Here is a 16385-nt window from a genome sequence, read left to right on the forward strand (position 1 = left end):
CATCAAGCTTTTGGCGAACTGAATTTTGGATCCAATGGCACTGCTTCAGCAGAAGTAGAAGATGGGACTCTCAACCAGATCGCTGTATGCAAAAACACCAGTTCAAACAGTAGCCGATTGTTGACTAATTTCATTAGCTGATGCTGCTATGACGGTCGTGTCAGCCCCAACTTTAGACACACCCTCTGTCAAGCGTTGGCGATGAACCCCCGTGTGAATCAAACGTAAGTCAGTTAGTCAATCTACAGCAGCCTCTGGTGGATTTACGAGAGAACAGCAAGCGCGAATGGCATTTGCGAGACAAATTTGAGATCTAGAATTTACACTGTCGCCTCTGGTGGATTTGTGAAAACAAAAACTGCAACAAATGTAGCTCCTGCAACGTGTTAGGTGCTCTCCAGAGGTACATTTTCAGAATGAGCCTGGATTGCAAATGTAGTGCAATGCAATTATTATGCCAAAGCTTAATGTTTTATAACACCAAGTGCAAAGTCTAGTACAAAATTGCGAGAAAATTTGCATTAACATTAAAACTAAGGAACTTGAATAAACACATTTTCTCAACAAAAAAAGTGTGACATAGCTTCATTTTGGTAAAGCTATGTTTAGACTGCACGGATTTCGAAATAGTCATGTCACAAATGTTTTCACACTGCATGACTTTCTGGGGTAGCGTTTCGTCGCTGCTGTGTTTACACTGCAAGATGGATTGGCGACAGCTACGGGGGTTTCACACTGCATGACTTTACTATAGAAAAAATGCCAACAACTTTGTCTCAGTCAGCAAACTACATCTCACAAACAAACACGTGCGAGAAGTGACATGGAAACAATGCAGAGTCACATTGTATATATTAGCAATTTCTCCTCAACTGTTTTTCGACCCGACTGTGGCATTGCTCAGATGACACATCAAACGCGTGCTCTTGCCAAATTAACACTAGTTTTTCCTCCATTTTTCTAAATAGACCAAAAAGAAGCCCTTTTAACTCCTCCCAAAACCTCCCACTAGCCTGCAAATACCATACTAGTAGATGCTGCTCTCTCATTGGTTGTAGGTGATTGCCGATGTTATTTTCAATCAGAACACATTTCATACGGCATGATTTGAATTTGCAGACAGCTATATTTAGCATGCCAAATATCTGACAGGTTTCGGAGACTGATCTGTGATTTTTTAGATCGCGTCTTTGAAAGTTTACACTGTGTGATTGTTACGTGAACCAGCACCAATTAGCCTGGGATTTCAGGCATTTGTCCAATAGCATCTAGCTTGCATCTAGCCTAAGCTTGCATCATAGAGGCTGCATCACTCAGTGATGCAATGTCAGACACAATGCACTCAAATGGAGCGAGTGACATCACTGCCAGGGGTAGGGTTAGGGGTGGGGTTAGGTGAGCCTATTAAAAAAGCATTGGATGCAGCTCAGATTGCACTGCACCGGGTTTGCATCCAGACCCCTCTACATTTGTCGCAATTTCTCAAAACTTGTCAGCAAATCAAAATCAGAGCTAAAATCTTACAGTCTGAATGTGGCATAAGAATTTATGTTGATGCCTTCACACATGATATGTTAATTATCAACTGAAAGTAAATAGTAAATAAATAAATAATTATCAAGAAACCATTAATGTCTTAGCTAATAAGCTTGTCATAAAAGTTACTAGTAGCTATACAGTCAAGCTTGCAAAAAACGAAGTTCAAAAAAACAAAACCGCATATTAGTCATGATTGTAGGTTTGAGCTAGATTCAAACCAATCATCAACTGCAAATAACCAGCTCTAACCAGCAACCATAGTTCAAAATCATTTTTACAGCAGAGAACTCTCCATATTTTATTTTTGTTCTCTTTTCAGCCAATATTAATAATATTTAATTCAATTACATATTCATAAGCAACATTTATGAGTAAAAATCAATATAGAAACATATGGAATGCAAATCAGTTGGATCATGGAGTATTTAATGTCAAAATGTTGGCATGTGAGGTAGCAAAAACCCTGTGTAAACTCAAAGACTGTGATGCATCATGTTTGTTTGTGGGCAGGTTATTTTGGGCCAAAAAAGTCTCATGAGCACTGGCCAAACTAGCTCTGTAGGCTGTCGAATATAAGATGATAGTATTTCATGCTGTACCACAGAGAATATTAGCAGCCTGCAGCAATATATTAGAGATATATTGTACTGCCATCAGTGGCTAAAAAGTTCCTCTAATACTGAATGAGAAAAAAAGTTATCAATATCTGAAAACTATCTTTTCTCTGAAATGTAGCATGCTCAGTGGGATGGCAATGCAGCAAATAAAACCAAATGTTCTAAAGATCATCCGTGTTCATTTTCAATGACGTATTAAATAGTGTGGGGTGTGATACTGGTAAGTGGCAATTATGTTGAGACTTTTAGCTAGAAGGATTTATAGAGATTATCTGCAGTTCTCCAGAGAGTGAAAAAGAGAGTGCTCAGACAGCCACGTTCTTCATAAAATGCCACATTTTCTAAATATGTTGAGGTTGTAACTGCATTTTAGCTTCTTTGGGAACAGATCTTTTTCTTTGCTAAATTATATAAAGCTTTTGATAAAATGTCTGTCAAAGTTATACATTATGTATGAGTTTGGCAGTCACTTTTATAGTAAGCGACTTTGCGTTTACACTTGGGAAGTGAAGCACGTGTCCACTTGTCTTTTAAGATGAACTTCAATTAGACTGCATTTTAATGAGTCGTTTAGATTTCATTAAGTGATCTAATATGTCTGTGATCATATTGGCTCTAACTTCGTTAACTAAAGATATGATAAAAGCAAAAGCCATAGTGTAATGCTTATTGGGGTCTTTCTCACCAAAGGAAACGGTTTGTAGTTCCTATAACTCTGCAAAACCACAATCTTCTGCTCGGTTCCCATACAAGCACCAAGTGGTGTTGTTTATTCAACATCAGGGATTTTACTATGCACTCCAAAATGAATTTTCTGTCAACATTTGCTTGCACCCTTAACCTGACTTTCATTGTTCTGCAAAACATAAAAGAAGATACTTTGAAGAATGTTGACAACTAAATCATTGACTTCAAATATATGGAACAAAGTACTTACCAACAGTTCTCAAAATGTGTTTTTTTTTTCCTGCAAACATGGTTGGAACATGTGGGCTAGATAATAAAACCTTTATTTTATAAAGAAGTATCTCTTTAATTCATTTTTTAATTACATTTTTAAAGAAGCACAAACAAGCTGGTTTTGCATCGTCCCTAAAGTTAAACTGTTGAGTTTTACCATTTTTTAATGCATTTAACTGATCAACAGGTGTAGAGGGAGAAATTTTAGCTTAGCTTAGCATAAATCATTGAATTGGATTAGACCATTAGCATCTTGCTCGAAAATGTAAAAAAAAAAAGTAAAAAAAAAAAGAATTTTGATACTTTTGCTATTTAAATCTTGACTATTCTGTAGATATTGTGTATTGATACAAACAGTATATGCATACCATCATTCTGGTGTAATAATCAAGTAACTTTGCTGCCATACCATAACTATTGCAGGTTAGTGTGATTTTAGTAAGTCAACATTTTTCAGAATTTGCCAATCAGAATTGTTTATGTTAAGTTTAGGCTTACATTTAGATTTTTTTACTACATGATTGTCATCCAACTATCATTCCCCTATAGGAATAACTTACCTCTATGGTAGGGTTTAGGTGTAGGATTAGATATGTATTTCATTTTCTAACAAAAGGACATTCCAGGATCTCAGCATGGATCAACGTTTATCCTTTTCTCATCATCCTGTTTCTCATTATTTTTATTAAAGATCATTATTGAATAATGAATAAAGTTAACACATTGCTTAATATAAGAATGTTCAGTGCATTTGCCGGTCTCTTTGTAACTATTTTCAGGAGCCACCAAACTAGGTCAGAGGTCATGGAGACCTTGCGTGGAATTGATGGGCTGAACAATGGAAGCAACTTTTTCTATTGTTATTTCTATGAGTTAATACTATCTAAAATGTCTAAAGTGATTTTGCTATTTTTACAGAGAATTCTTTTATAGTGATTCAACTTTTTATTCAAGATTGACTTTGTGTCGTAAGGATATAACTGCCTGAATGTAGATTATACTGTTTTTTTTAACCAGTTTTGATAAAGACGGCTGAGAGTACATTCAGCCTTGGGTAAGAAACAGGTTGTACTTTAAGTGTGTGTTCTATTTGATTGTGGATCAGTTTTACAGGTCTGGAGTCAGCTCTAAACAGTCTAGTGGATATCTGATGTTTACATGCTTAAGACATTTTTCAGAGTTGTACGCACACACCCACGTGGAAATTTTCCTATTCTATCTGTGTTTTAACCAACTAGGTTAGAACACCTATATGTCGCAGTTAATGACGTTATGTGAGAGTATAATTGTTATTGATTTGTGATTGTAAGCAGAGCGGCCTAAGAGCTCATTGCGAGTGTTGAAGCTGGCTTCTGCTGATGAAACTGCAAACTGTCTTCAGTAAACTTCATTTATTTATTTGAATCTCTGACTCCGGCTCTTCTTCATCTGACAGACTGGTCATTCATTGGGTTAAAACTTTATCCAATCCCTACACAGCATACATGTTAATCCAGGATCGCATCCTTGACAAAGTCACACCCAGCGACTGCTGCAGAAGCAGTGAAATGGGGTATATGCCGAAGCATGCTAATAGGACTCTTAATTTGCCAGTAACCTGGGTTAAGCGCTTCCGGCGAATTAAATGCCAACGCAAAATCCGGTGCGTTTAAGGTCTGTTTTCTTTAAAAATCAGCGACCTCCACTAGCTGAGTGATATCCGATTTAAAGTGGGTCTCAGATTGCACAAGAAGCACTGCATTAAATTACATTTTTTCCTGCCATATCTTTATAATATGAGCATTTATTTTACCCCACTATATTCAATGGAGCTTCTGTGTTAGCCTGCCGATTCTGACGGGCGCGTGCAAGTAAACAGCAACCAAATAAATGCTAAAGTTTATTTAACTGAGTGTATTTTAATGAAATTACAACATTGATGCTGTATAAGGAACCGTATAAAACGGAAAAAAAGTTCACAATAACAGGTCACCGGAAGTGTATCAGCATGGGAACAGCACTAGCTCGGCATATACCCTATTACACAGCACCTGAATATGGTCCGCAGCAAGGTAACTGAGGCAGTCACGATATGGCTGCTAGGTTCCTTGATTATTAAACCAGAAAGAGAGTATAGTTCCTAGCAGTGGTGTAAACTAACTAATTACAAAGACTTAAATGTAATTGAGTACTTTTTCTCAGGAATTGTAATTTACTAAGTAGCTTTGAAAATGTGTACTTTTACTCTCACTTGAGTACATTTTAGTGCAGTATCTGTACTTTTACTCTACTACTTTCCTTCAACCTGCAGTCACTACTTTATTTTTTTTCTTGTCTATGGGGATTAGAAAAATCAGTCCTGTGATTCCTGTCCAATCAAATCGCACATAGAAAGAAAATTGCATCATCATGAACTACCTCAAGACATGTGTGCTTTATAATTGCAGCAAACTGTTTGGAAGCATTAAAAGAGTCCAAGATGATTTCCAAAATCTTTACACGCATCGACCCAGAGACTGTTTAGATGTATGTCACTTATATGAGAAGATGATGCATGTTTACTGTGAGATGACCGAAATAGCCTTAAACAACTAGCAGGCAAAAGACATCAACATGATGTCAGATTGACGTTGTACCCTAACGTCATGGGGACGTTGCAATTTGTTTGGAAATGAAAATCGGGTTGACATCTGAACTCTATGTCAGACCAACGTCAATGTCCAACCTAAAACCAACCAAATATCAGCGTCTAATGATGTCACAGCTTGAAGTTGTGTGGACGTTACCACTATGACGTCTATCAGATGTTGAATTTTGGTTGCCATGCCTGATGAATAAATGTCCGTATTTGACGTGAGTATGACATTGGTTTAAGAAGTTGGCTCGACGTTGGATTTTAGTCACTTTCTAAAAACCTTAAATCGACTAAATATCAACGTCATTTGACGACATTATTGGACATCAATGTGACGTTGGTTTAAGATGCTGGCTAGACATTGAATTTTGGTCACCTGACATCACAACCTAAATCTAACCTTATATTAACATCTTACAACGTTGTGTGCCTGCTGAGCAATAACTAAATGCACTACAGAATGTTACATTTACACACACATGCGCAAAAGTACATATAAACGCAACAGCTATTTACAGCATAATACCAACACAATCTCAAGGCAATTCGTAACTTTTTGATTTAGTAGCTAATTTGTATGATTTTGTACAATCTAATTCGTACAATTTAGTAAGATTTTCTCATCACCAAATGACGGTTGGGTTTAGGGCTGGGGTTAGGTGTCACGCCTCCTTTTTAAAATCGTACAATTTCATACGACTGAACTCACACAAATTAGCCACTAAACTGGCAAAACGTAAAATACTAACTTTTCTCATGAGATCAGGCTGGTAATACTCACTACTCAATACTTCTGAGTACTTTTTAAATGTCTACTTTTTACTCATATTCTGAGTAATATTTACAACAGATACTTTTACTCTACTTGCACTACATTTTTAGGCAAGTAATGGTACTTTTACTTGAGGATGATAATTCAGTACTCTTTTCACCACTTTTTCCTAGCCATATAGACATAGAAAATAGCAACTTTTCATCCATTGGACATAATGTAAACGTGATGCCAAGTCAAGGTTTAAATAGGAAAATTATCAAAATTATTTTCTGAATCTTCAGTGAGATGCTAATGGTCTAATCAGATTCAATAATCTATGCTAAGCTAAGCTAAGCTAAGCTAAAAAATGCTTCCACTGGAGCCAGAGATTTGCTGAATAGATTAAAAAATGGTAAAACTGGTTGTAAAATGGTTCTATTTTCAAAAGTGGGTTGTTTCTTGAAGACACATCTGTTTTTAAGCCTCTCTCTTCATATCCACTATTCTGAGATGCTGAGGTAAAAAAAAAAGTCACTCTCCACTAGTGCCAACACATCCAGAGGTTGTGAAGCTCTCATTCCTGCACACACACACACTTGTATGCTCCTCCTCCATGCCGGCTGTTCGTTCTTTGGGCTGGCACTCCACAAACTCCAGACCAGCAACGGAATGTCTCAACACTTGCAGGATCAAAAGCACTGGCCATCTCCCTCATGTCACCTGACCGGAATCCAATTAAACCTTTATGGGGGATAAGACTGAAGCAGTGTGTCTGTGTAACTATGCAAGGAGGTGCGGTGGTGGAGGGGTTGACTGAACAATCCTGCATCAGGATAAATGGTCAGAAGAGGGGGAGTTAGGGGCACACAAACATGCACACAAGAGACCTGATGCCTCACATTCACAGAGCCCCTGGGGCCAAAGTTTTATGACTGAGTCTAAATCTAATGAACATCAGGTGCAGTTATTTAAGCAACATGCCACAGTGCAGCTATAATAAAGCTTCAAATAAAAGGTCACTGCGCACTAACTTTATACAATCAAGATGTTTCACACTCTCAGATTTGATTATTAATCTGAAGAGTCTATCCGAGAGGCAGGATGCTCTGTTTCACTGATCCTAATGGATCAGCGCTGACAGCTTAAGTCTACAGTTGCAAAGTTCCATTACGCTGATAATTCAATAAACAGCCTTCAAAGTCGGAGCAAAACGTCAACGCGTACGGTAAAGGTGAGATCACTGAATCAAATGATCGACTCCAACGGGAGAGTGGTGACGTCACAGCGGCGGAAAGCCAGCCAGGCATCCCGGAGGATCCGCGTGCCTCCTCCACTGCCTGAGCGCACGAGCTCTGAGTGAGTGTTGTGGATGGTCACTGCGCGCGTGGCCGCGTGGAATCCTGCTCACGAGGGTTTCGGATGTGTAAGGAAATGTAGGGGCTACTACACCACGAGCCGGATTTATTACGACATTTGACTGATTCTCCATGCGAAGATATGCTCACATACTCTTTTTGCCAATACGTCCTGGAGATCATTTAGACGCAACTTTGGAGCGGCGGCTCTCGCCCGCTGGATCTGGTGAGCCTCTTTCATTATAGCATTACAACTTTTTTACCAAATGCAACTATTTTGTTTTTAGAGCAAAATACATACATTTAAATAAGTAGCTTAGATATTAGTCTCTACTGGCACAAAAGCTGTTACTGATTTACTAGTACTTTACCATGCGATGCATAACCTATAGTAATTGCTAACCTTCGGGCATTACGCATTTTAATAAATGGTCACGCAGTGGCAGTGGGCACACGCAACTCGATGTAAGAGCATTATAAAGTGAGTTGCACAGATTGAGGTGTAGAGCGCGCAGCCTCGTGGATCGCTCGCGCTCTGGCACAGCAGTGAGACAGCGCCATCATTCGCGAGCAACAGAGTGCATGTGCCGTGCTGGGGCCACGCTTTAAAAAGCTTTTCCGTCAGACAATACAACTTTTACTGGTATCCATTTGGTTTAGAACGTTGATTTGATTGTGGAAATTTAAAATGTAACCTTTGGAATCTCAGTAGGGAGTTCTAGCCTAACTATTTTAATCTATAAGGGGAATTCTGATAAGATTCACCTCACCAAAAAAGCAAAGAGTAATAACAATAAATCTCTTAATTGAGCAAACATTGCTTAATTTTCTAAAACACTTAAAGGGATAGTTCACACAAATAAAACTTTACTAATCATTTGCTCACTCTTAAGTGGTTACAAAACATTTATGAGTTTTTTTTTCTATGTCGTGGATATTTCGAAGAAAGTTGGAAACTGTTGAAAAATATCATGGAAGTTAAATGGTTTTCAACATTTTTCAAAATATCTTCTTTTCAGTTCAACAGAAGAAACACAAATAGCTTGATTTGAAATAAGTAGGGGATGAGTAACGAATGACAATTATTTTTTCTGAACTACCTCTTTAACTCTTTAAATGCCCCACCAAGAAAAAAAAGTACTGTATTTCTTAACTTTTAATGTCACTAGTTAACACACTCAATGCATTTATTTCAACGCATCCCATAATTTCTAAAATATCAACCTCTACCAAATGGTTGATATGTCGATTTATGGTAAAATACCAGATTTAATACAAATATTGTTAAAATCTTTATTTTTTTAAAAAAATGATGTGTAAGACCAATTTATTAAAAAAACAACAAAAATGAAACATTTTTGAATAATAAATCATCTTTATTTTTTTTGAAGTATGCCTTAAAATATTTCAGATTCTCATTTTTCTTGTTTTTTTTTACAATAAAACCAAATGTTTTTGTAAATCAACAATGATGTGTAAACTAATATTTAAAACAGTAAACATTATTTAATTGACTTTAACAATCATTATTTAAAACAGTAAAAATATGGTCAACCATTTGGTAGAGCAGGCCGTTTTAATGAAGATCTGACATGTTATATTTCATGATTCTTCAAAGAACTGAAAGAATATTTTAGGAAGCAAATTGTTATTTTTCCCATGACATCACTTTTTAAAACCCCATTTGACGAATCTTTATTTTTGTAAAAATGTGTATGGAATAAAAGCACCACTTTATAATCAAGTGCTCCATTCGTTTGTAAAAGCGGACACGTGCGCAACAATCCGAAAATATAATTTAGCAGAAATAAATGTTATTTTTTTACTGTCAACTTGGGACTGAGTTGCAATTACATAGTACCTAATAGGTAATGTGACGAGTAGGGTTTTTATCATATAACTCACAGCCGTGGAGATCATCTCTCTCCTTTGTTTAAAAAAAAAACAATGATGCAGCATATTTCTTCATTAGAGGCACAGGTTTGGCACATAAAATAAAACATCAAAGGCTTCTCTCGTCCCACTGTGAGGGGAGAGCGACGGCTGTTTCATCTTCATGCCAATAGGAAGTAGATCCGTGCGCTGTGCGGAGAGATACAAACGGTGCTTTGTATGTGTTTGTGCGTTTGAGTGGAACGGAGAGTTCAGTGAGCAGAGAGCGCGGCTGAGAGTGTCGGTACCATGCAGAGATTGGGAACTTACAAACTTCATGAAAAGCCACCTAACAAAGGACGTTAATACTGGAATCGGTACGTACTATTTTAGAAGTCTTCACATTGCGCGAGGACTTTGTTGAAGTGTTCTGGAGTTGTGCTATTTTCAGAAATGCGTAAAACTTTCAGTCAGCTCGCGGTGTAAAGTTGCCGTTGGTCCTTCACTGCTGCCCGTATAGTGGAAATAGGGCAAGTTTGAAGTTGATCGTAGCATGGCAGAGCGTTGACATATTCTAAGTAGATAGTTTGAGTTGAATTGTTTAAGAGAAGCGGTGCAAACTGGTCAGCTAATTGTTTTAAATGGGAACAGTTCGTACATCTGGCCAGCGCATGGGGTATCAGTGTGGCGACGTAAAATGAATAGGAATTGACGGACTGGGGGGATGGGGATACACTTTTAACAACGGAGCTGAAACCCTTCTTTTGTTACTTTGGTATTTTGTTTCCTTTGCAAAAGCTAAATTGCCTAACGTTAAAGAGAGGTCCCCTTGACAGCATACAAGTCTTATGTTTTAATGTGTTTACAGCAAAGAGGCTTTAACGTTATAGTGTCTCTGAAAAAGTTCGGACAGCTATTTCATTTCTGTACTAAACGTCAGTGATTGTGTTTTTACATGCTCGAGGGCACGAAAAGTCGTGTGGAAATTTTGAAGCGTGAAGTCATCTGCTGTATAAAAGGTCTTACAGAGAACCTAATAGTCACATTAATACGTTTCAACACTCATACAATGCTCTAAAATGTACGTCTATCCGCAAATAATTTAATACAGAAAAGAAAAGAAAAATGATAAGACAATGAAGACATTTGCGCTGAAAGATTTCTTTATTTGTTTAATATGATTAGTCATTCAAACGGCACTTTCCTATTGTGCAGCATATTAGAAACAAGACTACACAATGTTACACTGTTAAACCCAACAGTCAACTTTATCAGATGTGTAGTTAATTAAAAATTGACTGAAAGTAGTTCTACTCATTTGAAAAGAGTTTTGAACTCAGTGTTGAAGGTAATTAAATACTTCATTACTTTAACGTAAATAGAGCAAGTTGACAGTACTTATATAGATTCGTTTTTTTTAAAACTCAAACTGTTTGTAGCAATCGGTTTACTCAAATGGTTTGAGTTGGCTTAATTTATTGGGTTTTACAGTGCTCAGTTGGTTAGAGTTCTCTTCATTTATGGAGTTTTACTGTCCTCAAATTGCTTCTTTTACTCAAATGCATTAAGTTCACAGTAGTCATTTGGGTTAGTTTTTGAACTTAAATGGTTTGTAGCTATCAGTTTACTCAAATGGTTTAAATTACCTTAACATTTTGGGTTTTGCAGTGTAGAGTATTTCTGACTACTTTAATAAAGATGTTTTTTTCCTTACCACTAATGCATAGCCTATAATTTGAAAAAATAACAAGCTCTTCTGTTTGTCAATCGATCACTGAGTTCGGGTAGATCATAGAATTGATGAAAGAACGCATTTTGTATTAAAGGGCTAGCTTATCCCCCAAAATTATTTACTCACTATTTACTCACCCTGAAGAGTTTCCAAACTGTTATGTGTTTATTTATTCTGCACAATAAACTGTTTATTCCACACAAAATATATTTTAAAGAAAGCTAAAACTCATGTAACATTTGGTGGTTGCAAGTTTTCAGCCTTCTTTAAAATATCTCCCTTTGTGTTTAACAAAAGAAAGATACTCAAACAGGTTTCGAACAAGTGTAGGGTGATTTTTAATTTTTGGGTGAGCTATATCTTTAAAAAAAGTTTTCAATTTTCATACACATACCTGATTGTTTTCGTTCTTATGAACATATCATTGAACACATCTCTCTTTATGCACTTTGTGTTGCACATAGCTGAAGAAGATATATGGCAGGAGGCAGTGAGAATAATATATAATTTATTCAGGAAGCAGTGGAATGAGACTTTATATACACAAAAGGCACTTCCATTCTCACAACAATTCATCATCTGGCTTATCATCTGTCATGGTGTCTATGGTGAAGTTGGAAACAGAGACAAATAGTCAGGGCCAGTGGATGATGCTGAAGCACTAATCATATTTGTTTTTGAGTAACGATGTGCCATAAATATTAAAAATGGTCTGTTTCTTATGTGTTGTCAAAACTGTATTTGATGCAGCCAATTTTTGTAAAGGTATTTAAATCTAACATTTTTTAGATTAAAGGCACAAATCATGTGAACTTATTCAAAAACTAAATCTGTTTTAATCTGGAGTTTTATAATAAAGTTTTTCTTTTTTTTTCCTTCACAGTTTCAGAGAGGAGTGCGCTGCAAACATGCAGAACCACATGACTTCATTGCTGGTGGTTCTGCTGCTCCTGTGCGGCTGCACTGCGAACCAAAGCCAAGACAATGCGCCCATCCCTCTGTTTACCCAGTCTGTTTACAATGCTACCATTTATGAGAACTCTGCTGCTAAGACCTATGTGGAAAGTCCTGTCAAAATGGGAATCTACATCACAGATCCGACCTGGGAAATACGGTACAAAATTGTGTCAGGAGACAACGAGAACCTGTTCAAAGCTGAGGACTATCATTTGGGAGACTTTAGTTTTTTGAGAATAAGGACCAAAGGAGGTAGCAGTGCAATTCTTAACCGGGAGGTCAGAGACCACTATATTCTCACAGTCAAAGCCATGGAAAAGAATTCAAATGCTGAGGCTCGAACACGAGTCAGAATTCAGGTACTGGATACAAATGACCTTCGACCACTGTTCTCCCCAACTGCTTATAGCATATCTTTACCTGAAAACACAGCTATTCGCACAAGCGTAGCTAAGGTGATGGCGACAGATGCCGATATTGGTACAAATGGAGAGTACTACTACAGCTTCAGAGAATGGACAGACATGTTTTCTGTCCATCCCACAAGTGGCGTAGTTACTCTTACCGGAAAGCTGGACTACTCTGAGACAAAGCAGTACGAATTGGAGATTTTAGCTGTAGACCGAGGCATGAAGCTGTATGGTAGCAGTGGATTTAGCAGCATGGCAAAGTTAACGGTACGAGTGGACCAGGCCAATGAGCATGCACCAGTCATCACTGCTGTAACCTTAGCAGCCTCAGAAACAGACAAGGACCCTACTTATGCTGTTGTAACTGTCGAAGACAATGACCAAGGTGCTAATGGTGAGATAGCATCTCTCAGTGTGGTTGCGGGCGACCCTCTTCAACAGTTTAAAGCCATGCGGACAAGTCCAGGAAGTAAGGAATATCAAATCAAAGCAGTTAAGCAGGTTGACTGGGATAGTCAACCCTTTGGATATAACCTAACACTGCAAGCCAAAGACAAAGGAAATCCACCCCAGTTTTCATCCGCAAAGGTCATCCATGTCATGTCTCCCCACTTTAAAGTAGGGCCCCCTAAATTCATTCAAGCTATTTACAGAGTCAATGTGAGTGAGTTCGCACCACTGCACACACCTGTTGTAATGGTAACAGCTGTGCCAAAGTATCCCCAACTTAAATACGCATTTAGACACAGATTGGATAAAAATCATTTTGCCATTAATCCAGATTCAGGCTTGATCACAACAGCTGCGCCCCTTCACGCAGACTCTGTGAACAAGTATGAATTAGAAGTTGTGACCAGTGACAAAAAGGCAGTCACAAAAGTTATCATTGATGTGATTGATGTGAACAACAATGGTCCAGAATTCAAGCAGACATCATATAAAGCTAGCCTTGATGAAAATATGCCAACAGGTACAAGTGTACTAACCGTAAAAGCCACTGATTTAGACAGTGGGGAGAATGGATATGTCACTTACAGCATTGCAAATGTGAATTCCCAGCCATTTGTCATTGACTACTTCTCTGGTGTCATTAGTAGTTCTGAGACTCTGGATTATGAATTGATGCCAAGGATTTATACCTTGAAAGTTCGGGCATCAGACTGGGGTTCCCCTTATCGCCGTGAGGTGGAAACTCAAGTTACCATCATGCTTAACAACTTGAATGACAACAAGCCACTTTTTGAGAACGTGGATTGTGATGCAACTGTGCCAAGAGACCATGGTGTGGGTGACCAGATCACAACAGTGTCTGCAATTGATGCTGATGAGTTGCAGTTGGTGAGGTACAGAATTAAAGCGGGCAATGACTTGAATGTTTTTGAAATGAATCCAAGCTCAGGTGTGCTATCTTTGAAGCAGACTTTGAGTGAGGGCGAGGCAGCAAAAGTGTCTTATCACAGCTTGCAGATCATAGCCAGTGATGGAGAACATGAAACTCAGCCCATGTTTTTGAACATTACTGTCGTTACGGCACACAAACCAGTACAAGTAAAATGTGTTGATACAGGAGTTGCCAGCATGCTGGCAGAAAAACTCCTGCAAGGAAGCAAGGTCCATACGCAAAGTGAACCTGAAGACCACTTTCAAGACTTCCACTCTGTGAATCGCGTTGCACCACAGTTTGCAGATACTTTTCCCAGTGTGATTGAGGTCAAAGAAGATCTACCTGTTGGGGCTAGGATTGTCCATCTTAGTGCATCAGATTCTGACAGTGGTTTTAATGGAAAACTGGTTTACGTTATCTCTGGAGGTGATGCTGAGAGTCGTTTTATTATTGACATGGACAGCGGATGGCTCAAAGTGTTTGCTCCTCTTGATCGAGAAACAACTGATCACTATACATTGAACATTACCGTGTATGACCTTGGAATACCCCAAAAGTCATCTTCACGTCTTCTTGATGTGAAGATACTGGATGCTAATGACAACAGTCCACAGTTTTTAAAGGAAAAGTACTCTGTGGAAATCAGTGAGAGCTCCACTGTTGGAACAGAGGTCATTCAAGTTGAGGCAAAAGATAAAGATCTTGGGGACAATGGTGTGGTCAGATACTCAATATTGGCAGACACAGATCAATTTGCTATTGATACAGAAACTGGGATTGTTACAGTGAAGAAACCTCTAGATCGTGAAGTGCAACCCGTTTTTGTGCTCAAAATTGCAGCTCGCGACCAGGCCACTGCTGAGCCTCAACTTGTTTCAACAGTGTTGCTAAAAATCACACTAGAGGATGTAAACGACAACCCTCCAAAATTTATTCCGCCCAACTATCATGTGAGAGTACGTGAGGATCTACCTATCGGTACTGTTATAATGTGGCTGGAGGCTCATGACCCTGATGTTGGGCCATCTAGCCAGGTACGTTATAGCCTCATTGACAGTGGAGATGGTAAATTTGAAGTAGACAAATTGAGTGGTGCGGTACGGATCGTACAGAATCTGGATTACGAGAAAAAGCAGGTGTACAGTCTCACAGCAAAGGCAAAAGACAAAGGGAAACCAATATCTCTGTCCTCGAGTTGCCACATTGAGGTGGAGGTTGAGGACGTGAACGAGAATCTATACAGGCCATTGTTCCCATCATTTGTGGATAAGGGATTTATCAAAGAGGATGTGCCCATCGGAACGTCTGTGATGAAAATCACAGCACAGGATGAGGATAAAGGAAGAGATGGAGAGATCCGTTATTCCATTCGGGATGGATCAGGCCTAGGGATCTTTACTATTGACGAAGACACTGGTAAGTTCTCTTCTCTTCCCTTTAATCCATTCATGACTGGGGTGGGGTAGCGGGGGATGTTTTGTCTGGTCATGAATTATTCAAGAAACAAATATCCTATGCATGAAGGTGGCCGGTGATATGAATGGTGAAAATGTTGAAGGACTTGCCATATTAGAGTGTCCAAAAGTGATTGGTAGTATTTTGTAGGGCATCAGTAGGATGCTTGCACAGGTTGGTGGTAGCAGTTGGATGTCTTTGAGAGAGCTGATGAAGAGCATCCTGATTCTTTTCATTTTTCCGCCGGAGGAGAGAGAATTGATGGCAGGAACAGATGGAGCAGCTGTCTCTCGGACCTGCTGTAGACATTCCACACTAGTTGCCGTGGTATTAAGAGGATTGCTCACCCTCCCCCTACTTCCGTGCACACATATTTTTCTATGTGATTCTTTTTTTCTCTGTTTATGTTTTTTTTTAAATAAGCAAATCAAGCTATTTCTCTTTTGTAGATTATTATGTTATGTAGGCCACAGGGTACTTAATGTGTATTAATATGAGCTAGTGAGAGTCAGAGAATGGTGCATTTTAAAGCAAACACTTTCTGTGGCAAAAGTCAACATCTGGCCTCATTATCTTTATACAAAGAATGTATTAATACCTCTCTCAGCTGCCCTGACCACTCAAAGCACCTGTGCCAAAAGCTTAAAATAAGCAGCCTGGAATTTCAACAGTCTTTGACACTGTGTGACCACTGGCCACCCACTAAAACAAATGAATGCATAAAGTATACCCAAAG

The 16385-nt window shown here is 38.5% G+C and overlaps 1 protein-coding gene across 9 annotated transcripts in view; it reads left to right on the forward strand.

The window, feature by feature from the left end:
* Nucleotides 1-7842: 7842 nt before the first annotated feature.
* Nucleotides 7843-16385, forward strand: part of fat1a (FAT atypical cadherin 1a) — a 147479-nt gene continuing 138936 nt past the window's right edge. For 6 of the 9 annotated variants that reach the window (XR_015475632.1, XR_015475633.1, XM_087235400.1 and 3 more), the window contains exons 1-2: nt 9977-10088; nt 12327-15610. Coding sequence is in view for 7 of the 9 variants with exons in the window: in XM_087235400.1 (XP_087091526.1) it covers nt 12352-15610 (3259 nt within the window). In the remaining 2 variants the exon portion in view is untranslated. 9 annotated transcript variants of the gene reach the window in all.

The sequence above is a fragment of the Danio rerio genome, chromosome 1 (genome assembly GCF_052040795.2).
Source record: "Danio rerio strain M-AB ecotype USA chromosome 1, GRCz13ab, whole genome shotgun sequence".
In the NCBI taxonomy this organism is placed as follows: Eukaryota; Metazoa; Chordata; class Actinopteri; order Cypriniformes; family Danionidae; genus Danio; species Danio rerio.